Source organism: Scyliorhinus canicula, chromosome 14, assembly GCF_902713615.1.
Source record: "Scyliorhinus canicula chromosome 14, sScyCan1.1, whole genome shotgun sequence".
NCBI lineage: Eukaryota > Metazoa > Chordata > Chondrichthyes > Carcharhiniformes > Scyliorhinidae > Scyliorhinus > Scyliorhinus canicula.
In genome coordinates, this window is record NC_052159.1 from 61,781,490 (window position 1) to 61,808,856 (window position 27,367).

The window sequence follows — 27,367 nt, forward strand, 5'->3', positions numbered from 1 at the left end:
TCTACCTGTCGCCTAGCAAACGCCTTTACCTTCAAGTATCTGAACATGTTCCCTTGGGGAAGGCCAAATTTATCTTCCAGTTCCCCCAGGCCCGCAAACCTCCCGCCAATAAACAGGTCCCTCAATTTGCTGATGCCACCCCCTAAATCCCCTATCCTTGTTCCCCGGGATGAACCGATGGTTGCCACCCAGTGGAGCCTCCATCGAGCCCCCTGTTTCCCCCCTATGCCGCCTCCACTGTCCCCAGATTCTTAGGGTCGCCGCCACCACCGGGCTCGTGGTAAACCTCTTAGGGGAGAGCGGCAATGGCGCCGTTACCATGGTACCCAGGCTCGTACCTCTACATGACGCCATCTCCATTCTTTTCCACACCGCCCCTCCCCCCTCCATCACCCATTTATGCACCACTGACACATTGGCCGCCCAATAGTACCCCAGAAGGTTGGGCAGCGCCAGCCCGCCTCTATCCCTCCCTCGCTCCAGGAACACCCTCTTCACTCTCGGAGTCCCATGCGCCCACACAAAGCTCAGAATACTGCTAGTCACTCTCCTAAAGAAGGCCCTGGGGATAAAGATGGGCAGGCACTGAAAGAGGAACAAGAACCTCGGAAGCACCGTCATTTTGACGGACTGTACCCTCCTCGCCAACGATAATGGCAGCATGTCCCACCTCTTGAACTCCTCCTCCATCTGATCTACAAGTCTGGTGAAATTATGCTTGTGAAGAGTCCCCCAGTCCCTGGCCACCTGCACCCCCAGGTACCTAAAGCTCTCCCCTGCCTGCCTAAGCGGGAGCCTACCAATTCCTTCCTCCTGGTCTCCAGGGTGCACCACAAACGCCTCACTCTTGCCTAAATTTAATTTATAGCCTGAAAAGGTCCCAAACTCAGCTAGCAACTCCATCACCCCCGGCATCCCTCCCACGGGGTCCGCCACATACAGTAACAGGTCATCGGCATACAACGACACCCTATGTTCCTCTCCACCTCGCACCAAGCCTCTCCACCTCTCTGAATCCCTCAACACCATCGCCAGTGGCTCGATTGCCAGTGCAAACAACAAGGGGGACAGGGGGCAACCCTGCCTGGTCCCTCGGTAAAGCCGGAAGTACTCTGACCTCCTCCTATTCGTGGCCACGCACGCCATCGGGGCCTCATATAGCAGCCTTACCCATCTAATGAACCCTTCACCAAATCCAAACCTCCCCAACACCTCCCATAAGTACCCCCACTCCACTCTATCGAAGGCCTTCTCTGCATCCAGCACCACCACTATCTCTGCCTCCCCCTCAATCGCCGGCATCATGATGACATTCAACAATCTCCGCACATTCGTGTTCAGCTGCCTTCCCTTCACAAAACCTGTCTGGTCCTCGTGCACAACCCCTGGCACACAGTTCTCTATCCTGGTGGCCAGGATTTTTGCCAGCACCTTAGCATCCACGTTGAGGAGAGATATGGGCCTGTATGAACCACACTGCTGGGGTTCCTTGTCCCTCTTTAAAATTAACGAGATCAGCGCCCGCGACATCGTCGGGGGCAAAGTCCCCCCTTCCCACGCTTCGTTGAGTGTCCGCACCAGCAAGGGGCCCACTAGGTCCACAAACTTTTTATAAAATTCCACCGGGAACCCATCCGGCCCCGGTGCCTTCCCTGACTGCATCTGCCCGATCCCCTTAACTAGCTCCTCCAGCTCAATCGGCGCACCCAACCCCTCCACCTTCTCTTCCTGCACCTTCGGGAAAGAAAGCCCGTCAAGGAACCTCTCCATTCCCCTCCTCTCCCCAGTTGGCTCCGACCGGTACAGTTCCCCGTAAAAGTCCTTGAAGACCTCATTCACCTCTACCCTCTTCCGCACCACATTCCCACTCTTGTCTCTCACTCCAGCAATTTCCTTAGCCGCATCCCGCTTGCGGAGCTGATGAGCCAGCATCCTACTCACCTTTTCACCATGTTCGTACACTGCCCCTTGTGCCTTCCTCCACTGTGCGTCCGCCTTTCTAGTGGTCAGCAAATCAAATTTAGCCTTCAGGCTGCGCCTCTCCCCCAACAGTCCCTCCTCTGGTGCCTCTGCATACCTCCTGTCCACCTCCAGCATCTTTCCCACCAGTCTATCCCTCTCACTCCTCTCGCTCCTCTCCTTGTGTGCCCGGATGGATATCAGCTCTCCATGAATCACTGCCTTCAGGGCTTCCCAGACCATCCCCACCTGAACCTCCCCCGTATCATTCACCTCGAGGTACCCCTCAATACTTGCCCGGACCCTCCTACACACCTCCTCCTCCGCCAACAACCCCACATCCAACCGCCACAAAGGGCGCTGGTCCCGCACCTCCCCCATCTCCAACTCTATCCAATGCGGAGCGTGGTCGGAGATTGCAATGGCCGAATACTCGGCCTCCTCCACTCTCGGAATCAGTCCCCTACTCACCACGAAGAAATCTATCCGAGAGTAGACCCTATGTACGTGGGAGAAGAAAGAGTACTCGCGTGCCCTCTGCCTCACAAACCTCCATGGATTCACCCCACCCATCTGGTCCATAAACCCTCTCAGTACCTTGGCCGCCGCCGGCCTCCTACCCGTCCTAGAGCTGGACCGATCCAGTGAAGGATCCAACACCGTATTAAAGTCCCCCCCCATGATCAGACCTCCCGCCTCCAGATCCGGGACCCGTCCCAACATACGCCTCATAAAGCCCGCATCGTCCCAATTTGGGGTATACACACTAGCCAGTACCACCTTCTCTCCTTATAGCCTGCCCCTAACCATAACATACCTACCCCCCTTATCCGCCACCACCTCCGATGCCTCAAACAACACATTTTTCCCCACCAGAATCGCCACTCCCCGGTTCTTCACATCCAACGCAGAGTGGAAAACCTGCCCCACCCATCCCTTCCTCAGGCGGACCTGGTCCGCCACCTTCAGGTGGGTCTCCTGAAGCATTGCCACATCTGCCTATAGCCCCTTCAGATGAGCCAGTACCCTCGACCGCTTCACTGGCCCATTCAACCCTCTCGCATTCCAGGTGACGAACCGGATCAGAGGGCGTCCCGCCCCCCTCCCATGTCGACTAGCCATAGCCCGTCGACTGCCCACCCCAGGCCAGCACCCCCTGCCCGACCCAGTTCCCACGGCGACAACACCTCACCTCTGTCCCACCAGCCCCCACCAGCTCCTTCCTGACCCTACCAGCAGCAACCCGGTATTCCCCTTTCCCCCCTCCCTTCCCCCCCCAGGTTAGGAACCCTCCCAGCCGCGAACCGTCCTCCATTGTACTTCCGTGGGTCAGCTAACTTCTGCTGACCCCGGAAACTCCCGCCAATAACCCGACCCCTCCCAAAGTGGGATCGTCCCCCAATCTATCCCTCCTCCAGGCACCGCTCCAGCGCGGGGAAGAACCCACCTCCCCCGTCACAGTCAGGTTAACGTTTTTTAAAAGGAGTACCAATCGGCACCAGCGTGAGCACTTGCTGGGAAGGTTGCTGAATGACGGGAGGTTGTTGAATATGGGATGGCTCCCGTTAATTATATGGATACAGGGCTTAAATGGTGATAATTGGTTTCTGGCTGCGGCGAGATCCTGGTTTTGCCTACGGGAGCGGGCCGGTTGCATCGCAAGCTGTTTGGGCCCTGGCTCGGTTCTCGTTTTCTTAGAATTCAGAGAATTTACAGTGCAGAAGGAGGCCATTCGGCCCATCGAGTCTGAACCAACCCTCGGACAGGGCACCCTACCTAAGCCCACTCCTCCACCCTATCTCCATAACCCAGCAACGCCATCTCACCTTTTTGGACACTAAGGGTAATTTACCATGGCCAATCCACCTAACCTGCACATCTTTGGACTGTGGGAGGGAACCGGAGCACCCGGAGGAAACCCACGCAGACACTGGGAGAACGTGCAGACTCCGCACAGACAGTGACCCAAGCCGGAATTGAACCTGGGACCCTAGAGCTGTGAGGCAATTGTGCTAACCACTATGCTACCATGCTGCCCTCTTCCTCTCCCACTATTCACCGGCCTCATTTCGCTTGAGCGAGAGTGTAACGAGGCCGGAGAATCGCGCCCATGGTCTTGCTGCCCCACTCTACCATATTTACCTCCGGTGCTATTAGCCCTAATGATATATTCAGGAGTCTGCTGAAAGTACCAATGAGTGTGCAGTCTTATGCTGCATTCATATTCATTGTGAGTGCCAATTCACTCATTTAGAATCTTTAACATGTAGCAGAAATTAAAGAAAAACTCAATCTTATTCCTGGATTCAAGTTTATGGCGCAGCAATCTAATTTATAGTTTTATTCATTTTTACAGGATGCGGTCTTCACCGGCTAAACCAGAATTTGTTGCCCATCCATAATTGCCCTTGAGAAGGTGGTGCTAAACTTTATTCTTGAACTGCTGTGGTGTTGGTGCACCAACAGTGCTGTTAGGGAGGGGATTGCAGGATTTTGATCCAAGCGACAGTGAAGGAACAGTGATATATTTCTCAGGATGGTGAGTGGCTTGGAGGGGAACCTCCAGGTGGTGGTGTTCCCATGTATCTGATGCCCTTGTCCTTCTAGATGGTAGTGTTCGTGGTTTGGAAGGTGCTGTCGAAGGAACCTTGCTGAGTTCCTGCAGCGCATCTTGTACATGGTACGCACTGCTGCAACTGTGTGTCAATGGTGAAGGGAGTGAAAGTTTGTGGAAGGGATGCCAATCAAGTGGGCTGCTTTGTCCTGGATGGTGTCAAGCTTCCTGAATGTTGTTGGAGCTGCACTCATCCAGGCAAGTAGGAGTATTCCATCACACTCCTGACTTGTGCCTTGTAGATGGTGGACAAGCTTTGGAGAGTCAGGAGGTGAGTTATTCGCCGCAGGATTCCTAGCCTCTGACTGCTCATATGGCTACAGTATTTACATCGCTAGTCCAGTTCAGTGTCAGGTCAATGGTAACCGTCAGGATGATGATAGATGGTACTGCCATTGAATGTCAAGAAGCAATGGTTTGATTCTCTCTTATTGGAGATGATCATTGCCTGGCACTATTGTTACGTGAATGTCACTTGCCATTTGGCAACCAAGCCTGGATATTGCCCAGGTCTTTTTGCATTTGTATATAGATGTCTTCAGTGTCTGAGGAATCACAAATGGAGCTGAATATTGTGCAATCATCAGTGAACATCTCCACATCCGGTCTTATGTAGGAAAGAAGGTCAGTGATGAAGCTGCTGAAGATGGTTGAGCCTAGGACACTGCCCTGGGGAACTCCTGCAATGATGTCTCAGGACTTAGATGACTGACCTCCAACAACCGCAAATGTCTTCCTTTGTGCCAGGTATGATTCCAACCAGAGAGTTTCCCCCCTGATTCCCATTGACTCCAGTTTTGCTAGGGCTCCTTGATGCCATACCCAATCAAATGCTGCCTTGATGTCAAGGGCAGTCACTCTCATCTCACCTCTGCAGTTCAGCTCTTTTGTCTATTGATGGAACCATCAATTCACGAGACACGTGCTTTCAAATACGAACAGTGGTTTTAATCTACTTACTTCAGAGCCAGCCGGTTACCCGTTGAACTCTCGATGAACTCAGGCTGGCTCTGGACACGGTTATTTACACAGCAGTCTAGGGGGAGGAGTCATGGGCAGAGCCAAGGGTGGAGCCCTGTACAAACTCCTGAGCATTCCCAGAGCTACTCCCCCTAGTGGTCGGATAACGCTACTGCGCTTACAATAGTATTGGTAAATACAGTGTGAATTACTAAGTGTCACTCACCACATCTATGTTTGAACTAAGGCTGTAATGAGGTCAGGAGATGAGTGACCTTGGCAGGAACTCAAACTATGCATCAGTGAGCAGGTTATTGCTAAGTATGTGCCACTTTATACAGTAGTCCCCCATTATAACGCGGGTATTGGGGTCCAAGACAGCCACCCGCGTTGCATCCGAGCCGCGGATATCCACGATGGGGGTTTTTTGGCTCTGCAACTTTTTTTTTGGACCGGAAGCATTGGATAAAACCTTCGATCAGAGTTCTGATAAGAACTTACTTTAGTTGACTGCAGAATTATTACATTATGCTACCATAAGTTAAATATAAGTTAAAGTAAGAAAGTAGCACTTCTAAATTTATTTAAAAATCTATGCATGCGCTTCCCATTGTGAGTCTACGGGGGGCGAGGAGAGAGATCAGACCCCCGTAGACTCACAATGGGAAGCGCATGCATAGATTTTTAAATAAATTTATATGTGCTACTTTCTTACTTTAACTTATATTATGCTACCATAAGTTAAATATAATAATTCTGCAGTCAACTAAAGTAAGTTCTTATCAGAACTCTGATCGAAGGTTTTATCCAATGCTTCCGGTCCAAAAAAAAGTTGCAGAGCCAATATGCAGCAGTGGCTGCAGGTTTGATTGCTATAATAAACTGACAGCATCAATTTCTCCTGGTCCTTGAAACTATATGAATAGAATCTGCATAACACCTAGTTCCCTTAGTTCATATTAGGAAACCCACAGAAACTTACCAGGAACGCTGCTCCTCTCTCACTGAATCTCCCTCCAATCAGCCGGCAGTGTCAATTTCAGCGGCCGGCTCACTTTGATCCGGAGAGGGAAGCTGACAGTTGGGGTCCATAAGCCCCCCCGCCGTATATCGCGAACCGCGGTATTGCGGAGCGCGGTATAACGGGGGACTACTGTAGCACTGTTGATGACCCCTTCCATCACTTTGCTGATGATTGACAGTAGACTGATAGGGCGGTAATTGACTGGGTTGGATTTGTCCTCTCTTTGTGTACAGGACTCACCTGAGCAATTTTCCACATTGCCAGATAGCTGGATAGATGCCAGTGTTGTAGCTCACATGGTCGTCTCCTCTCAACCTTTAATTTTCTAATTCATAAACCTGTTTGAAATGAATGAAACTATTGTAAGTGAAAATATTAACCTGCGTATCATTGTTTCATTGATTTTACAGTTTTGTTGTCTGTTATTAATGTTACATATTTTCAGAGCTTTTTTTTCACTCAGAGTCAAATTTTTCTGGCTAAAATAAGTCTGTTATATAATCTTATTACTTTTTTTTCTCAACCTGCCATACACTTCAAACATTTTCTGTTTGCATTTTAGATTTACAATATTTACTTTTAATCCTCCTTAAAAAAATCTAAGGTTGAGCAAAATGTAGTCAAGATTTAAAAATTTACATCACATGATAAAGTGGGTTAAATTTTCATTCATATACTTTTGTATATCAGTGCAATTAATTGATTATCTGACAAATGAACACAGTGGCAAATATTACAATAGTTTGCTTCTTACACTGTGTTTGAGGTGAAATTTAATTTAATTTCTATATTTGTCAATTCGTCATAGCCCACGAAGAACCAACAGCATCTCTGTCTCTGTTGGGAGAGACAAGTGTTTATATAGCTTGAGGGCTGCTAGTCTGTCTCGAGCATTGGGAAAGTCAAAGAGACAGGCCTTTGTGAACTACCACCATGGGACTAAACTCATGCCATTGGCATCATTCCGCACCACCCCCTCTAGCCATCTAAGCCAACTGACCTCCACTATATGTATGTGTATTTTAATGGTCCATTTCCTTGCTGTCTATCCTCTAAATATTATCTACATTTTAGTTTTGCTGTCTCTAACAAAAATAGGAGAGTGCTTCTCTCCATAAAGGTTAAGTGGGGAGTAGGCATGAAATTTCTATTTCAGTTTTCCTGACTAATCTTAGAAATGCTACCATGGTAACAGTAGTGCAGAGTGTTTTGGCAGAACTGCACTGTGGAGTTCAATATTTCTTGATTGGAAATGGTCTTGTTAGATGGCTTATCATTGGCAGTTAAGGAATATGGGATAGAATTTATTTTTGGAAAGCAATGCAAAATGGGAGTTAGCATTGGTTGTCTGTTATATTCATAGTTCCATATTCGGTTCTGCTGGTATCGGTGCACCTTATTATTGGACTGTGTGTAATGGTCGACCATTGCTTCTTTTAAATTTAGAGCACCTAATTCTTTATCATGGCCAATCCACATCTTTGGGTTGTGGGGATGAGACCCATGCAATATGGGGAGAATGTGCAAACTCCACACGGACACTGACCCAAGGCCGGGATTGTACCCGAGCCTGAGCGCGTGTGGCAGCAGTGCTAACCACTGCACATATGTGCCGCTGCGGGCAACCGTTGCTGTGCCAAAGGTTTTGTGCAGCTGCCCACGACAAATTTCTAATTAAAAATAAAGTAGACCTTCTGGCTCCTCACCAGGCCCAAAGCACTTGAAATGCCATATATTCACCAAATAAATTTGAATATTACCATTCTTAAGTGCCTTTTTTCCACTTGTTAAAAACACATCGATCTTAAACACGTTTCTGAAGGTGGAAAATACTGCTCATTATTTTAAGGAAAAGATCTTGAATTTATTCATTAGAATACAAAATTCAAGTTTACTAAACCAGCTTTGTAGCTTGTTGACTTATTCTTGTTAGAATGATGAGTTTGAAAACGATTGTCTCCTCATTCCCATTGAAATCCGACAAAGAGGGACATAAGAATATGAGAATCATCAACAATAAGAGATATCAAAATGTTTATTCAGAAACATCCAAATTAAACTTGGCTATGGAGCTCTAGAATTATACCAGGGAGTTCCTCTTCATAGAACCCAATATGGCTGGTGGTGCACTTCCTGCCCACTAAGTTGGGAGTATATAGTCAGCCGGTGAGAAACCAAAAAAAAATGCTGATTTTTACAGTCTCCCATTAGCAGGCTTTAAGGTGAGAGTGCTCATAAAATGACCTGCTTGCCCCCTGACTTGAGTCCCAGGGAAATACCAGTAGAGTCAACAGGCCCAACCTTGGGCTACTGAGGCACAACGGCATCATTTAGAAGGACTAAAGTATGTAAACGTTTTGAAGAATCCTATGATTGTAAATCTGTTTTCAACACCTACAGAACACAGATGCGTGAAGTTTGGTTGCTTTTACATTCTCATATATGCTTTGGTTAAAAATCAAATTGTCTCGGTAGAATTTATGATCCGTCCCCTGCAGCTATTTTACCCACATCAGAGGGAGGCTCATGCCTCATGGCTGGGCTATTTCTGGAGGCACCATAAACACTGCCAAGTTGCCTTGATTATTTCAATGAAGCCAGAGGTCAGCAGCTAAAACTCAGGCAATATTGAGGGAGGTGGACCTGCAGACCATAGATGGGCAGCATGGTAGCATGGTGGTTAGCATAAATGCTTCACAGCTCCAGGGTCCCAGGTTCGATTCCCGGCTGGGTCACTGTCTGTGTGGAGTCTGCACGTCCTCCCCCTGTGTGCGTGGGTTTCCTCCGGGTGCTCCGGTTTCCTTCCACAGTCCAAAGATGTGCGGGTTAGGTGGATTGGCCATGCTAAATTGCCTGTAGTGTCCTAATAAAAGTAAGGTTAAGGGGGGGGGGGTTGTTGGGTTACGGGTATAGGGTGGATACGTGGGTTTGAGTAGGGCGATCATGGCTCGGCACAACATTGAGGGCCGAAGGGCCTGTTCTGTGCTGTACTGTTCTATAGAAGAGTGTGAGCGGAGCAGCACAACTGAAGCAGCATTGAGGGAGGTGGACCTGCAGACCACAGAAGAATGTGAGAGGAGAGCGGAACAGCAGCAGTTATCCAGTCTGTTGTTCTAGAGAAGACTGGGCACCTTCTGTGGAAAATCACAGTGTGACGTCACAGGAACAGGTAATTGATCGGTTGGTGAGAATCTTTCTCATTTATTTTTAAAGACTCAGTTAATTTATAAGTAGTTGTAAGATTTTATTAGTAGCAGTAATGTTTACTGGTAGTAGTAAAACTTATTAGGAGTAGTAGGGTTAATTAATGAAAAGAAAATAAGGCAATAAATTAATTAATATAAAGGTGTAGGACAGGTGATGTATTGTGGCTACAGTATGTGGGGCTAATGGTCACCAATGTGATCTAAGGTTCTTTAACCGTGTTAAAATCCGCACCCCATAATCAACCGGTGCGAGTCCAAGTCAGGAAGTTTCCCCAACACCCACCTCATAAAATCGACATTGTCCCAATTTGGGCCATAAACATTAACCACCAGCATTCCCTCTGACCTTTCACTAACCATCACATACCTACCCACCCCACCCCCCTCCCCGGATTGGCCACAATGCTCGCCACCTCGAATGCAACAGCTTATTATTCAACACCGCCATCCCCCACGTCTTCAGATCCATTCCCGAAAGAAACACCTGCCCCACCCATCCCTTCCTCAACCTCGTCTGGTCCCCTATCTTTAACTGCATCTCCTGTAAAAAGGCCACATCTGCCTTCAGACTCCTCAGGTGCGCGAATGCACACAACTGTTTGACTGGCCCATTCAACTCACACATGTTCCACGTGACCAGCCTGGCGGGGCTCCCCGCCCCCTCCCATGTCAATCAGCCATATTCCTTTTTGAGCCTGCCCCCAGCCCATGTCACGTGACCCTGCAGGAACACCCTTGGATGTCCACCATCATCGATCCCCTTCCGACTGCACCACACCAAACACAACCGTGGCACCGCGACTTCTTTTTATTTTTGTGGAAAGAACAAATATTTAACAGAAGAAAAACTGCTGACGTGAATTCAGGCTATAAACCATCGATGAAGTTTTGGAAGTCTGAAGAAAGCCATTGTCGACATGTGGGCTGAGTTTAAAAAAACAGAATACAATTCAGATCGGAGAGAAGCATCAGCGAGTCAATCAATCGATCACGACAGCTGCTAGTGCAAAATGAGTGTTTTGATAATCAACCAGGACACAACTGTGACTTACTTGAGCAAAAGAATTGAAGTTTTAGGCGTACTCCTACACACGCATGTGACACTGTAAACAGACTGCGGTAACGGGAACCTGGAAGGCTGCCGGCTCTGCAACCTCCTGCTCGGGAACCAATAGTCCAGATGAGGAAAGAACAAATTTGTTTGTGGCCTTGGAGATTGCTTGTTTTCGGTAAATAAATGGAAGGGAGAAAGGCTGAAGAGGCACAGATCAAGGATGTAGGATCTGAAAAACAGTGGGAAAAAGTGGGGCAATGGATGTGTTTGATGAATATTATGATACTTGGATTTCTTATGAGGAAAGATTCTAATTGTACCTTGTACCAAATCAGACACCAGAAAACCTGGATGCTGAGACTTTTCTCAGCCGGCTGGGTGAAAAACGTTTATGTTATTCCTAAACCTAGTCCACCCAGCTAAACCAGAACAAAAGACCCACAGAGAGTTAAGTATATTTCTCCTCCCATCCACTGCTAATAGATGTAAATTCCATGTCCATCGTTGTGCACAAGAGGAATGGGTAAACATTTTGCAATTCGTAATATGAAGATTTGTTTTGACAATTGTGCCAATGCAAATAAGGATGTAAAGCCCATGTGCCTTATATGCAGGGAAGTACTGACAAACGAGAGGAGAATTTTTCAGAATTTGTAACACAAGGGCGGGATTCTCCGAAGCCCCCGCCGAGTCAGAGAATCCCCGGAGGGCGGCGCGAATCCTGCCCCGCTGCTCTGACGCCAGCTGCCGAATTCTCCGGTGCCGGTTGGTGGGCGGGGGCAGGGTTTATGCCGCACCAGTTGGGGGCTGTTGGCAGCGGTCTCTGGGCCCTGATGGGCCGAGCGACCGTCGTTTCTTGGCCAGTCCCGTCGGTGGGACCTGGCTTGTTGGCCATCTAGCGGGGTCCTGGGGGGAGGGGGGGGGGGGGCACGGTGGCCTGGCCCACGATCAGGGCCTGTGCCGTGGGGGCACTCTTTCCCTCCGCACCGGCATCTGTAAGGTTCTGCCATGGCCAGCACGGAGAAGAAACCCCCTGCACATGCGCAGGAATTCGCTGGCGGTTGGCATGGCGCCAATCCCTCCGGCGCCAGCCTAGCCCCGGAAGTGCAGAGGATTCCTTAACTTTCGGATGGCCTGACGCCGGAGTGGTTAACGGCGTTCTTTCGGACCATCGCACCTGGTGCGGGAGAATCCCGCCGGCCCATATTGTCTGTGAAACATTGCTTTTGAGGTTGAGACCCCAGAGTCGGGTATTAACTTACAGCTGACTCCAGATGAAAATACTACACTGCTGTACCTGACCTGTGGCACCAGATTAAAAACATGCCAAAAGCTCATGAGGCTGTCAGCATTCTGGAGTAGCATCTCCCAGGAATATCCAGTGTTGAGTAAAACAAGCATTTTGTTGCAATTGCCCGTCACGATGACCTACATGTGCCAGTTTGGATTTTCCATTCTGACAAATATGAAGTGGAGATGCCGGCGTTGGACTGTGGTGAGCACAATAAGAAGTCTTACAACACCAGGTTAAAGTCCAACAGGTTTGTTTCAAATCACTAGTTTTCGGAGGACTGCTTTCACCTGAATTACTGAATTCACCTGAGGAATGAGATACGCTTCGAAAGCTAGTGATTTGAAACAAACCTGTTGGACTTTAACCTGTGTTGTAAGACTTCTTCCTGCACAAATATGAAGACAACACAAAGAAACTGGCAGAATTATATTTTATTTAATTTTAGAGTACCCAATTCATTTTTTACAATTAAGGGGCAATTTAGAATGGCCAATCCACCTAGCCTGCACATCTTTGGGTTGTGGGAGCGAAACCCATGCAAACGCGGGGAGAATGTGCAACTCCACACGGACAGTGACCCAGAGCCGGGATCGAACCTGGGACCTCGGCGCCGTGAGGCTGCAGGGCTAACTCGCTGCGCCACCATGCTGCCCCAAACTGGCAGAATTCTGAGGACCAAACAGGCTCCTCTTTTGCTTTAAAGGAAAGTGAACGTGCCGTGTGTCGCAAAAAGCAGCCAGCGTGGGTCTCGAAAGTCAGCCAGTTGGCAAAAGTGGGTCCTGGGGGTTACAAAAATTGAAAAACACTGCTCTGGGTGATAGTGATCATAACATGATGGAATTTTTTGTATGAACCTCTTTTTTTCTTTAACCTGCTTTACTTCTCCTTTCAGCTGTTTAACCCAACCTACGTGCTGCCAGAACACCACCTGGCATGGTACTTAAATATTCTGATTCTAGTGTTGCTGCTGGATGAGGAATTGATGAAGGTCGACAGATTAATGACCTGCAGCAATGTTTTAACATGGACAAAATCTATTAACCCAGGTCAATGATGACAGATACTAAATGGCGAAAATGAAATTCTCAGTCTAATATTAATAGATTTGCAATGACATTGCTCATGATAAATCAGAAGAAACACTTCAATAATTGCAGGACCAGTAAACCATGTAAGACACAAGGAAGCGGAATCTTGCCAATTGGCACATGGAAATGCTTGGTTTCTGGATGAAATTCAGAGGGAAAGTGCCAGAGGGCCCACCCTCTGAGCCTTTGGCATAGTTGGGGATCATGGAATTTCCTGTGGTAGGGCAGAATAAGTATTCTAATGCACTTAAATTAGACGGGTGGTCTTAATTGAATCTCCGGCCTTATTTTCCCCTCAGAACACTAATCCAGCCACTTCTGGCTGCAATTTTTGGACACAAGTCAGAAGGCCTCACAGTGAAAACCCATTACTGCTGCTGCAAGTTTATAATGCTGCCAGCAACAGATGGCTTTCTGTGCCTCAGTTTTTGTCACAGTCCCTGGCAGGAACCTTCTAGTGACCTGGAGCTAGAAGTACAGGTGGATTCAAGTCATGTAATGTGAACAATAGTCCTCCAGGTGACAGGTGCCCATTTGGTAAAGGGCGGGGGGGGATTTGACGTCATTGTCGGGTGTGTGGATCATGGTGAGGTGATTAAAACGTGCGCCTTGTGTGAGGTGGAGATACCTGGGGTTCACCTTCCACTATAATGGCACAATGTCTAATTCCCGAAAGTTAACGCTGCAGTTCGTTGATCAATGAATAATTGTTGGTTCGTGAGGGAAATATACAGGTTGGAAGGTAATTTTATTCCTGTTCAACATTGTGTGGTGTTTTAGTTGTCAGGGAAGCAGAAGTAGTTTTAGATTAGCTATATATGTATTGTTAAATATTAGAAGTAAGATTTCAGTGGGTTTAATTTAGTGGTTCAGTGTAAGAGACATAAAACTCTAATTAGATTCATGCTAGACAATGGTGTTTGTATGTGTGGGGGTTTAGTTCAACTGTGCTTCTATTGTGCTTAGAGAGGATTACAGCATGAAAAGTAAACGTGCTGGGAGAAGTAAAAAGTCAGTTCTTAGTAACCGGAGTGCCTTTTTGAATGTCGTTTTAGCTGTACTCACAGAAGTTGGGGTAAGGAAGCAAGAGAGTAAACAGCTCCCAGCTCTGCTAAAAGCAGTAAAACCATGAAATAGAGTAATGGGCATGAAAGGAAGCTCAAGAGGTACCAAAGGACAGTTAGTTCATTCTAGAAACCAGGGAATGGAAAAAAGCTCCAGGTATATTGAAGTAAAAAGGAACAAAGAAGAACTGCATTTGGAACAGGATACTGTTCATAGAAGTTAGATCTGGGAAGAGAAGAGCCGATGAGGTTAGCTCCCGACGAGCCACATATCTGAAACAATCACGAGGTTTGTGTCCTTATTTCCAGTTTTTGAAGCAATAGTATTCTGTTAGGGTCTGAATACCTCAGTTTCTGTAAAATTTTAGATGCATGTTGCAATTCAAGACAAAGGAATTTGAAAGAGAAGGTTGGAAAACCTGGAGGTGACTCCTTGCTAAAACAGTGGAGAAGAAACCTTGTTTGAAAGGTTGGTTGAAACACCTGGACTTGATTTTGTGATGGAAACTGTTGATGGAAAGCATTGTTTGAAAGAAGATTTTAAAGCATTTCTTTCTGTGAGAGTGAAGTTTAAAAACATTCATGTGACAATCATCTGGGTGGAATTTGAAGAGAAATCCATGAAAGATCGATTGAGTGGCACCTGGCATTTGATTTCAGAGTGGGGTGTAATCCTTGAAATCTGTGAACATTTGTGAAACAAAGGGGGGGGGGGGGTGGGGGGGGGGTAAAGGAATGTTGTATTATAATCAAACATTTCACGTTTATTCATTCTTTTTCTTGTTGTTAAAAACTAATCAGCAAACATGTGACTCTATTCCTCGAAATTTTCTAAGAGCCAGGGTTCCATTCTGGAATTCAACTGGAATCATAATATTAACTAATTTCTGTGAGGTTGATAGTTGTGTAAAGCATTGAGATGATATGAGTGTCTCAGGTATTTAACAAGGTGCCTTTTGTTTTTAAAGTTACGGATTGGGATCCATTCCGGCTCTGTACTGGCGGGAGTTGTTGGTGTGAAGATGCCTCGTTATTGTTTGTTTGGAAACAACGTGACTCTGGCCAGCAGGTTTGAGTCAGGAAGTCAGCCGCGGCGCATAAACGTCAGTCCCACAACATACCAGTAAGTACAAAACACAGTGTGATTCAGACCCGCTTGTACAGATTATGACATGTCCAGGATCTCAGGCTGGATCTAGGAGTGTACAGAAAACATTGTATTTAATGATCACCAGCTGACAGACTTGCTTCTCTACATCATGAATTCACAATACACAGGGTAAAATCACACTGACACTTCAGAAGTGAAAATTCCTCTTGCCTTCCCTGGCTCTATTTACACTGAAGCAAATCTCAAGAGATTTTTTAAAAAATGTCTTTTTCATTTTCTTCCTTCTCTTCTGACAGTATTCGACTGGGGTTTTTTCTTTGCTTTGCTTGGGGATGTTACATCAAATTTTCATCTCCATTGCGCTGTTGCAGGATTTCCTGTAACTTCCCAGAGGTATATCAATAGGCCTGCCAGGGTGGCAGTTCCAGTGGTGGTGAGAGTGGAGTAGGCCTCACTGCCAATGTTTCTTCTAAACCCACAGGTGCAAGTCATGCATACAGCAATCCAGAACATACATCTAAGATGCATGTGTGTGAAACAGTCTTAAGGGGGAATCACCAAATGCAACACAGGCTGCACACAATTGAAAAATTAGGGGAACATCCTCACCATCCAAAATTTTCCTTATTTTCTACTGTTTACAGGCAGGATCATGGAGGACAATTCCTTCCCCCCACGACCCCATATTTCCTCATGACCTCTAGTAATTTAATGGTTCTCTAAATAGAGAAGTGTCTGGACAGAATTTCAGTTTGGAATCATTTGAAGAATTACACACATAAATCTACATAGTATCACTCTGTGGCACACATTTATACAGAAGTCAACCATTCAGCCACCCTTATTACAACTATTTTAATTAAACTTTGAAAGGTGTGACATGTTTCTGTCATAGTTATTTCGTTTCAGTTTTTAGCAACCGCGTTGGGCCATACAGAGCTCTAATGTACCGAATACCTTAACCAGATACCAAACAAGGTATCTTAAATCTCAGCACAACGTACAGTGTGTGTTCACTCCCTTGTTATTGTGTACTCAGCAACAGCACTAAGCAACCCAAGCTAATTTGCATTGAGTGCCATTAAATGCTAGGCTCCATGATAGAGTTTGGTACAAATCCAGCTCACTGCACTTTGTAAAGTGTGCTGTTCAGCAATATTCTAATTGGATCCTCCAGCCAGTGAGCATGTGTTTCACAGAGGGACCTGCCGCAAGCTAGCAAATACAGATTTCAAGCAACATCATTAATACAAGACCATAAAAATCAAGTAAGTGCTCTTATTAACTCATTTGAATATTTTCTAACACGCTCCTAACAATAAGCTTGATCACCATTACAAAACTAATTGGTTCTTGCTAACATCTACCTCTCTGAGAATGGGAAAAGACAGCACATCTAATTATTCTGACATTTGCAAGCCAATTTTGAGCAGGCCAAATCTTTCTCTCTCTTAGGATTGGGTTATTTTAACCATTGCTGCCTTATTTGGTATTTTGTTATTTAATCAATGTTAATTTCATTCAACTTAATAGCTTAAAAATTGTATAGTGCTGTACTCATTTTGGAGGTGTGAAACCGGCACTTGAGAGTGCAAGACGATGAGTAACATGTGCCCCATTCTGAGCCAGAACTGAACCTTCTGCCATATTGGATTGGGTCCATCCATTGGCATTCAGAAGTATCAAAAGTTACTCATAACAATAGACTTGCACGTTGGTTGTAGAAATTCTTTCGGAATACAATAGTCATGCAATCCTTATAATTGCCATCCTTACAATTACTTTTCTGTTCGACACTAGACTCCTGAGTGTCAACCTCATTTCACTCAAATATTAGCAACAAAAGCTTAATCCAGGTAAAATATCGAGAAAAATTCATTTCATAATTGGATTAAAAAATGTAAATGTCGCCATAGTCCCAGAGGCTGCTGACCCCTTTGAGAGCTGACCCAAGAGTCACACACCTCAGGTGAGGGGTGAGGTTGAGAAGGTGGTGCCTTCATGAATAACCTCAGCCAGTACGGGAATTTAACCCGCACTGTTGGTGTCGCTCCGCATCACAAACTAGCCATCCAGCCAACTGAGCTAATATAGAATCACACATGCGCAAAGCCCTGGTACTTGCATTGTCCGTTAATGTAACAATCCTATTGCTCCTACATAGTGGATCCCAAAGGCTTCAACCTCTTCTACCACACCCCACAAACCCACAATCTCCACCACCTTGAAGGACAAAGTTAGTATGCAAATAGGAACATCATCCCATCCAAATTCTCCTCCACATCATACATCATCCTTATTTGGCCACATCCTGTCATTACTTCTTTGCCCCAGGGTGAATACCCTAGAACTCCCAACCTAACAGCATTATGTGAGAACCTTCACCACATGGACTGCAATATTTTAAGAATGTTGCTTTTTACCACCTTCTCAGATATAGGAACAGGAGTAGGCCATTCAGCCCCTTGACCCTGCTCCATCATTCAATGAGATCATCGCTGATCTGTGGCCTAACTCCATATACCTCCTTTAACCTATATCCCTTTGCTCAACAAAATTGTATCTATCTCCGATGGAAAGTTAACAATTGATCTAGCATTGATTGCCATTTGTGGAAGAGAGTTCCACACCTCTGCCATCCTTTGTGTGTAGACACACTTCCTAACATCTCTCCTGAATGATCTGGCCCTAATTTTTAAACTATGCCCCAGTTCTAGAACCTCCAACCAGTGAAAACATTTTATCTTTATCTACCCTGTCTTTTCCTGTAATGCAACTAGGGAGAGCAATAAATAGCGGCCTTACTAGCGATGCCAAGAATGAATGATTTTAAACACTTGGAAGTCTATCAGGATCCCATGGTGGACTCTACAGATGGCCTTCAGACACTGGTCATCTTTGAGCAGCTCTGGTCCCACGGGCCTGGTTCCAAACTGCAGAATCCTGGTCTATTGGATGAGCTGGGCTACTGGTTGAGCACATCGGTCATTGTGTATGTACTCCTTCTGCTTCCCACATCGGAAGACTACTCTCCTGTTTGCATGACAGGATAGTGCATAATAAGATCAGGAGTGGGCCATTTGGCCCATCGAACCTGCTCTGACGTTCAGTGAGATCATGGCTTATTGTGGCTTGAGCTCCATTTCCCTGCTTACTCCCCCCACCCCATGACTATGAGTCCCTGTTAATATACAAAGGACCAGAATCAGAAGACTCAAATTGTAAGCTTCCTTGGATTGGACATCCTGAGCATTCCTATACAAAACTGCACTGATGAAGAAGGGAGAATCTGAAGCTGCAAATCTCTCCCCCAAGTCATTTCAAAGCATCATCCATATGCATTATTCTGTTCCCCTTCTTAGGCTATTTAACATAGACATGAACATCATACATATGGGTACGATCTACTGGCTATGCTGTGCCCGAAAAGCAGCACGACATGGCCAAGTGGCCGGTAACTGCCGGGAGACCCTGCTCCCAGAATCTACCCGGCTGACCACGCCTCGTGTGATCTAATGCTATCTCATGAGGCGTCGCAATGTGAAGCCCATCTATTGTGGGCGGGATGACTTTTTGGCAAATCTGCATATTCGAGCAAGAGAGCTAGTCTCACTCTAATATGAAATTCCCTGAGGTAACCAATGTGTTGGGATACAGCCCCTTCGCCATGGAAATCTTGGGTGAGTGCTGTTCAGGACTGGTCTCCTTGAATGGGTACCCGACAGAACGGCACTTGTGGGGGTCTCCCAGGGGATCAGAGGCCCCCAGGTGCTTGCCCTCTGGGCATAGTGGCACCCTGGCACTGCTGGTGCTACCTGGCACCCTGGGCACTGCCAGCCTGTCACCTTGGCAGTGCCAGCTGGGTGCGCCAGCTGACACTGTCAAGGTGCCCAGGTGGCACTGACAGCTGGAAGGGGCACTGCCAAGGTGCTGTGCTGGCAGTGCCAAGATACAAAGCTGGTATTTTTTGCACCGTGGTGTTTGGGCCCGGGCATGGGCTTTGAACGAGGTGGAGTGGTGGGGGGAGGACCTCTTTGTAGGTGAGTTGGGGCTTGTGGGGGGTTCGGGGGTCATTTCTGTGCATTGGGAGATCGGGACGCCATTTAAAAATGGCATCCCGACCTCTCCTTGCACTGAGGAGTTTTGACGCGTGTGTCTCCTCAGTCAGGAAATGGGACTAAGTGCGGCTCTAGCCGCGTGTTTCCCGCTGAGGCCCCGTAACTAACCGAATAGATAGCATTGTGTTTCTCAGCACTTTGGCCTCCGAAAACACGCGGCTAACCACGCTCGCTATGGGCCATAGTTCCCATTTGGTTCGATAGCACCCATTATCTTGAAATGCAGACTATATTTGAAGTTACAACCCTAAATGTGAACCCTAACATATATGCCTTTTTAAAATGATTTTAAGAATTGACCATCTGCCTGCTAGCACTATCAGTGGTCCTAAGCAAGACAAATGACCTGTCTTTGTCTCATCAATACTTATCAACACTGACATAGTGATTTATTTCTCAGAGGCTGCAGTGAAATAAATACTGGGTGAGTCATCAGTGTACCGGTTAAGTGGTGCAATTGATGGTGGCGCAGGATGAACTGGAACCTGCTGCCATCGCTGTCCTCAGAGACCTCCCTCTGATGGGAAATGGAGCATCGCAATTGAGAAACCATATCACACACCTGGTGCTATTCAGAAAGATAGGATATTATATTGTTGGATATTGACGAATGCATCAGCCCCTACCTGATTTACATATATGATGGGAGCACAATGGGGAAAGCAGGCAGTTGTGCTGTGCTGCCTGCTAATCTTCTTTTCTTGATTTCTTTCATTTTGTACCAGAGCAACATGAAATATAATATTTCATTCAAAAAAACCCTGCATTATTAATTTGAACTTGACTTGTTGATTGCCAGAGGACCTATAGCTTTCACTTAGACATTTTGTCACTCCCTGAGCTGCTGCATGAACTTGTATTGTGAGAGTTACTTTACTAAAGTTCTTCACTGTCTCCCAATGTCTGCTCAATTGATTTCTGCGTTTTTGCTTTCCACGATTTTGTTTCAACATAAACTTTCCCAATAGATACAAAAGAATGACAGGTAGCTAAACAAAAGAGAAAATATAAAAATAAAACAAATTCTTTATTCTTTCATGGAATGTGGGCATCGTTAGCAAGGCCAGCATTTGTTGCCCATCCCTAATTACCCCTGAACTGAGTGGCAGTTTAGAGTCAACCGCATTGCTGTGGGTCAGGGGTCACATGCTGGCCAGGCCACGTAAAGATGGCAGATTTCCTTCCCTAAATGAAGAAAAAGAGTCAAAAAAGCCCTAACCAGCACCAAAAGATAGCAGAAAAGTGAAAATAAAAGAATTCCGAGCCACCATCCATTTATTTAAGGATTCTATTATCCATGGAATTTCCATTTTGCCAACTTGGGATGGGAAGCAGAGCAAACATCACTATCGTGTGTTAAAAGGTGAATGGCAATTTAGGGTGATCTATAATGTCTACTAGAAGGTTGGGCATTTCACAAATTGGATAGGGTCTTCCCTGCATATTTTTCTGACACTGCCATGTGTTGTATGCAATAGGACAGTGCCTATCAAACAGAAATCTACTCTCCAGTTCACCTGACAGGGAAAATGAGATATTGTAGCAGACATTTACCACGTAATCAGAAGAGGTCACAGTTTCCTAGGTTACTCTTTAAAAAGAACAATCTTAAAGAGAGAGATATTTTTGTTTAATCTTATCCATGAAGCCTCACACCAAAGTCCACCAGAGGGATGTTTCTGAGATCCCATACTTTTTTTAAACTTGTCTGCAAGCTGTGGCTAATTAATGGATCATCATTAATTCAAATCTTACATAGATAAAATGACTTCCCCGCATTTGATTTTCAGTTCTAACCAGCAGTGCTAACATTTATTACTCCTCTTTGGACTGCATTTAAATTCTTAAGAGAATTAAGGGTGAACAGTGCAATGACAAAATGTTGCTCAAGGTACTTACTGCTTCTCAAGGTGACACAAAGGCATTTCTAAAATGCTCATTATATATTGGTAGGGAGAAAATCATTGTAATTTACTGCAGTGCCACAGGCAGTGATTCTTTTTCTGCAATATCAACAAAACCAGCAACCATTGTCTCACATTGTAAGAATGTATACTAAAGCATCTAGCACAGGCAGCCAAAAATGGTGCATAGATATAGCAAGAAACACGTGTGAAAGAGCTCAAAAGATATGGGGAAAAAAATTAGTTCAACAATTTCAGACCATAATTTCCATCCCCATTTTGTCTCCTTTGCTTTGTAGATTTTTGTTTTGGTCTTGGGCACTTGCAGCATTGGCACTGACCATACTATCTAGCGGAGCCTCTCAGCGCAGGAAGAGATCGGGACGCCATTTTTAAATGGCAGCCCGATATCCCGATCCCACAACACAATCCCCAGACCGAGCGCCTGTGAAACAACCCCCACCCCGAGTGCCATTCCACCTGGTCTCTGTTTTTGGGGACCAGTGCTAAACAGCGCCTGGCCGGGGTCTCCTCGGCATAGCTCATAGATGCTGCTAGCCTTTTGATTCAGCGTCAACAGGGCTAAATGGGTTTATAAACTCACATAACTGTGCTAAACTTTCAAAGAGAAATAGCTTTTAGTCGGCTGTAATAAATTCCAGACAGCCAGGTGTCTGGATTGTTTATTTTCAATTCCCTTCACACTTGAATGCATCTCAAATACCCTGCTTTGAAGCTAACCTTAATCTTTATAAACATCGAGCTATGATTGATAGGTTCTTATCACATCAAAGAAGTTAATTGCTTTCTGCTGAAAAAAAACCAAGAGAAAGCACTTATTTCCTAGATGTTTATAAACATTTGGATGGCAAGGGAGAGTGACTCGCTCCTGGATACCGCTTCTAGCACCAGCGCAGACCAGGAGCGATTGTACTCCGGGCAGGGGGGGGGGGGGGGGGAGCTTAGTCTCCAAAAGGAAAATCCTGCCCCAAGTCAACCCAATGTCTTTTCTTTGCCTATGAGATGGCTAGAAGAAATTGTTGATTCAAACTGGGCCCTTTTAGATCCAGCAAATGTAATCCAGCAAACACTGGAACCAAGGAAGAGCCTGTTTTTAATTGCAAGTAGTATTAACAGTTGGTTATTCAATGCTTTTCCTTTGCCTCTGGCCAAGTGAATGTTGAATATGTGATATTCTGGATACAGGACCTTTGTGTTGTTTAATTTGATTCTTTTAACCTTTGTTTCATTTTAAATGTAGGCTATTAAAGGGAGATGAGAGCTTTAAGTTCATACCACGCTCGCGAAGTGACCTTCCAGTAAACTTCCCAAAGGAAATTCATGGAATATGTTATTTTCTGGAAGCCAATGCTCCACTGAATTCATCAAGGATGATAAGCATGCCTGCTTGCACAAGGAAAAAAACATACAATATTGGGACTATGTTCCTTCGGGAGACCAGTTTATAATATGAAATGTGTTCTTGAGATGGGTTTGGGAGGTGATCATGCACACCCGGTGTGAAGGATGGCATCAACGCAGGCTTCCTAAATTGCTCAACACCTGCCTGAAAGCTGAACCTGGAAAATCCAATTTAAAGCAGTGATGGATGTGTTCCATGTATATTGAAAGCATATCCCCATTCCTGGTAAGGTGGGAAAAAAAATAAAGTTAGTAATATTCTGCTTTAAATAATTTGTCTACAACAAAATTGCTTTGAGCTATTTAAATTATTAGTGGCAAACATATACAGGTGTACAACTGTTATGTTGAGATGAGATATTTAGTTGAGCGTCATATAATGAAGAAAAAACATATGATGTTAAAACTAATATACCATTGTTTTCTCTATTAATCTTTTAATGGGACACCCATCACCATTGTGCTTCCTCATCTACATTGGCTCCTTGGATACTTGGTTAGGCAATGTCTCGATTTTGAAAATTACGATCTTTGTTTTCAAATTCGTCCATGACCTCATCCCTCCATACCTCTGCAATACACTGCAGTTCAACAGTCCTTTGAGATATTTATGCTCCGCCAATTCTAGCCCCTTGGGCACTTCCTAATTTTAATCAGTCCACCATCACAGATTTCCTTCAGCTGTCATGGCTTTTAGCTCATAATCTCCCTACAATCTCTACACCTCTCTCTTTCCTTTTTAAAAATGGCGCTTAAAATCTACCCTCTTTAACCAAGTGTTTGGCCTTTAACCTTGTATCTCAAATGGCTCCATGTCAAATATTGTCTGGCAAGCCTCCTGTGAAGCACCTCGGAACATGTTGCAACGTTAAAGATGCCATACAAATTGCAGTTGTTGTTATCATTGCTGTATCCAATGCTCCTTTGGTAAAAATAATATTAGAGACATGATAAACCTAAAGACCTCCTTTAGTCCTGTAAACCTAAAATAATTCTATATTCTGCACTTTCTGATAATCCGTCTCTTACAGACTTTTGTTTTCAAAGATATTTTCATTCATAATTCTTACAGTAGGGCAGGGCAGGAGTGAACAGGTTTTTTAGGGCTTTCAAAGAGAGAAGCAGATTGGATTTAGAGTAACTGGGGACCATGTCTCTTCATTAATTCAGCAACAATGACAATTTGCATTTATGTAATGCCGTTAAAGTAAAAAAAAATGTCCCAAAGCACTTTAGGGAAGTATAATAATAAAAAAAGAGATGTCAGGCAAAAAATGAATCATTACAAAGGTTAACTAAAGTTTAATCGAAGTTGTGGGGGTGTATAAAGGATTTTATAGGTGAGGCAGATTCATGATAGGACAGTAAGTCTGCCTGAGACAGTGGCGAATGTGTCAGGTTGGTGACAAAGGAATAGAGTTTGTGGTTGAAGCTGAAGATGATGGTTTTGGTCTTTATAATAGTTAACTCAAGGAAATTGGAGATCAGCCAGGACAGGATGTTGGACAAGTTGCCTGTTCACTCAGAAGCAATGGCTATTGATATGAATTTGGATTAAAATTTAATTTCAGTAGCTGTGTAAATAAAATAGCAATGCAATTACACAAAGGAACAAATATTCTACTGTTCGTAGGCGTGATAGTTTTTCCATGTGGAAATTATTGCTGGACTGTTTCCTACCTGTTCAAACATGAAAAGAGGAAGAACTTTTTTGGGCGCGATTCTCCGCTGCCCACGACGGGTCGGAGAATAGCGGGAGGGCCTTCCCGACATTTTTCCCGACCTCCCGCTATTCTCCCCCCCCCCCCCCCCCCCCCCCCCATGGCCGCCCCACGACACGAATCACTGCTCGCCGTTTTTTACAGCGAACAGCGATTCTCCCCAGGCCGATGGGCCGAGTTCCCAGGCCTTTATGGCCGTTTTCACGAACGCAAATACACCTGCTCTCACCGTTCGTGAAAACGGCCGCAAAGTGCCGTCCTGGACAACCATGGTACGGATTGGCAAGGCCACACCACGGCTGTGCCAAGGGTGGCATGGGCCTGCAATCGGTGGCACCGATCGCGGACAGCGGGTCCGATACCCGCGCACTCTTTGTTCCTCCGCCGCCCAGCAGGATCAGTCCGCGGGGCGGCTGAGGGGCATGACGGCCTGCGCATGCGTGGGTTTGACGCATATGCGTGATGACGTCATCCACGCATGCGCGGGTTGGAGCCGTTCAACCCGCGCATGCGCGGCTGACGTCATCGTGCGCGTCAGCCGCCATGACGCTTGGCGCGCGGGCTTAGCGACGGTCGCTAAGCCCGCGATGCCGTGCTTCACGGGGCCGCGCTGCTAGCCCCGCCCGGGGGGAGAATCGGGTCCCGGGAGGGGGCGCGGAGGCTGCCATGAAACACGGCCTGTTTCACGGCAGCCTTTACGACTCTCCGCATTTGCGGAGAATCGCGCCCAACTGGGAACGTGAGGGAAACAGAAAAGCCAACAATGCAGAGGGTCAGCAAATTTAAAAGGAGAAATAAATAAAGAAGTAGTATTTAATTGATGATACGTTTTGAGGTTTTAAACCCTGTAGATTATAGGATGAGGGCAAGACCGAGGGAAGTAAGAGGTTTTACAGCTTTGATGTGTGGAAAAGCATGAATTTGTGTTGGAGACCATTGTTGGTACTCCTTGATTGCAACATGGTGAGGATACAGCAATAGGAAGTAACTAGAGTATGGTGGCTTTCTATGTAAAACAGGAAAGGAATTGCTGATTGAAGGATTATAGCAGTATTAATTTAACAGTAAATACAAAAATTGTTTTTTTGAAAAATATTTGTATTCTCCATTTTCGCATTTTCTTCAAAATGTACACCCCACCAACAAACAGTAAACGGTAACAAATACAATGTCAATCCCCCAATCAACAACAACGATCCCATCCTCCCACCAAACAACATCCCGCCTGACAATATAAGCATCAAATAAAACAAAACCTCCCTAAGAAAAAAAAAGAAAAAGGAATCAGGAATCGCCTATGTTCACCATTGACATATATAGTCCACCCCCCCCAACACCCCCCCCCCCCAATATTTTACGCCATCCAATCCCCGAAAGAGTACCGTGAATGAAATCCATGAATTGTAGACACCCCCCCATGCCCCCTCCCAGACTCCTCCCCTCCACTTCCTCTTGTAAACTCCTCCCCCCCAGCCTCGGTTCCTTCCCCCAACTTTTCCCTCCGGCTAGACACACCAAAACCTGTTCTACCAAGCTCCAATGGCTGCAGCCCTTCACTGGCTGGCCCCCGCCCGGGTCTCCTTCCCCCTTGCCCGATCCCAGGAAAACCAAGAAATCCCCTTTAGCACACAACCCCAGCATAAACACAAAAGCCCCAAAGAACCATCATTGCAAATGAAAGTCGCACCTCTTCCCTTGTCCAAATATAGAGCGTCGACTCATTTAGTACATACATCAACACGCAGTGAAAAAATAAAGTTACATGAGGCTACATCAGTACAAGACCAGCTCTCAGTCACAATTCTCAGTTCTGCCACAGTCCTTCCGCCTTCGCAAACCCTTCCGCCGCTTCTGCCGTCCCAAAATAAAAGTCCTTGGATTTGTAGGTCACCCTCAACTTAGCTGGATACACTATGCCGCATCGCACCTTGCTGTTGTACAGTGCCTACTTCACCTGGCCGAAGGCCGCCCGCCTCCTGGTATATGCGTATACCAGCTCCAGCCCACTGCACCACCCCGCTTCGGCTTTGTCCAGCACAGGACCTTCTCCTTCGCGCACTACCTACGGAAACAAACAGTTACTACTCTTGGCGGCTCACTCGCCTTTGGTATAGGCCTCCACGACTGATGAGCCCGATCCAGTTCGTATCGGGAGGGATCGTCGCCCTCCCCTAATAGCTCCGCCGACATCGTGGCAAAATACTCCGTCGGCCTCGGGCCTACCACCCCTTCGGGCAGACCCACGATCCTCAGGTTCTGCCGCCTGGATCTGTTTTTCAGGTCTTCCATTTTTGTCTTCCGCAGCTCCTTCCTCATCAGGGTGAGTTGATCACTGTGCTGCGATAATGCCTCTTACACTTCCTTCAGTGTCTCACCTTGCTCCCGCACCTTCGCCACTGCGCTCGATACCGCCGCCTTCACCGTGGCAATCGCCTCCTCCACCAGCACTTTCAATACCTCTCCCATCTCTTTCTTCATCGCTTCCATGTGCTTTGTCAACTATTTTTCAAGTTCCACAGCCATCACCGTGGTCATTTCTTCTGCTGTGAGCAATGTGGCCTTCCCTGGTGCCCCAGCCTCCGCTTTCCTTACAGTTCCTGCACTGACTTTTCCACTCACCAGCGGACTTTCATTAACCCCCTTTTTCATGGCTGTTTTTTCCCAAACTTGGACACTTCTCCTCACTGTGCCTTCTTACAACTTTTTCAGCCTCCGTTGCCCCTGGGACCGGGCATTAAAACCCCCCTAAAATTCTATTCCCGAGTGGGAGCCCTCCAGTGTGCGGCTGCCTCTTGCCCACCATCATTGGAAATCACCTAAAACAAAAA

The 27,367-nt window shown here is 46.2% G+C and overlaps 1 protein-coding gene across 1 annotated transcript in view; it reads left to right on the forward strand.

Annotated features, from left to right (window-relative positions):
• gucy1a2 (guanylate cyclase 1, soluble, alpha 2) overlaps positions 1-24,620 on the forward strand; it is a 292,594-nt gene extending 267,974 nt beyond the window's left edge. The window contains exons 7-8 of the mRNA XM_038818008.1: positions 15,232-15,386; positions 22,658-24,620. Of these exons, the coding sequence (XP_038673936.1) occupies positions 15,232-15,386; positions 22,658-22,865 (363 nt within the window). The 3' untranslated portion in view covers positions 22,866-24,620. The remainder of the gene's footprint in view (positions 1-15,231; positions 15,387-22,657) is intronic.
• The last annotated feature ends 2,747 nt before the right edge of the window (positions 24,621-27,367 follow it).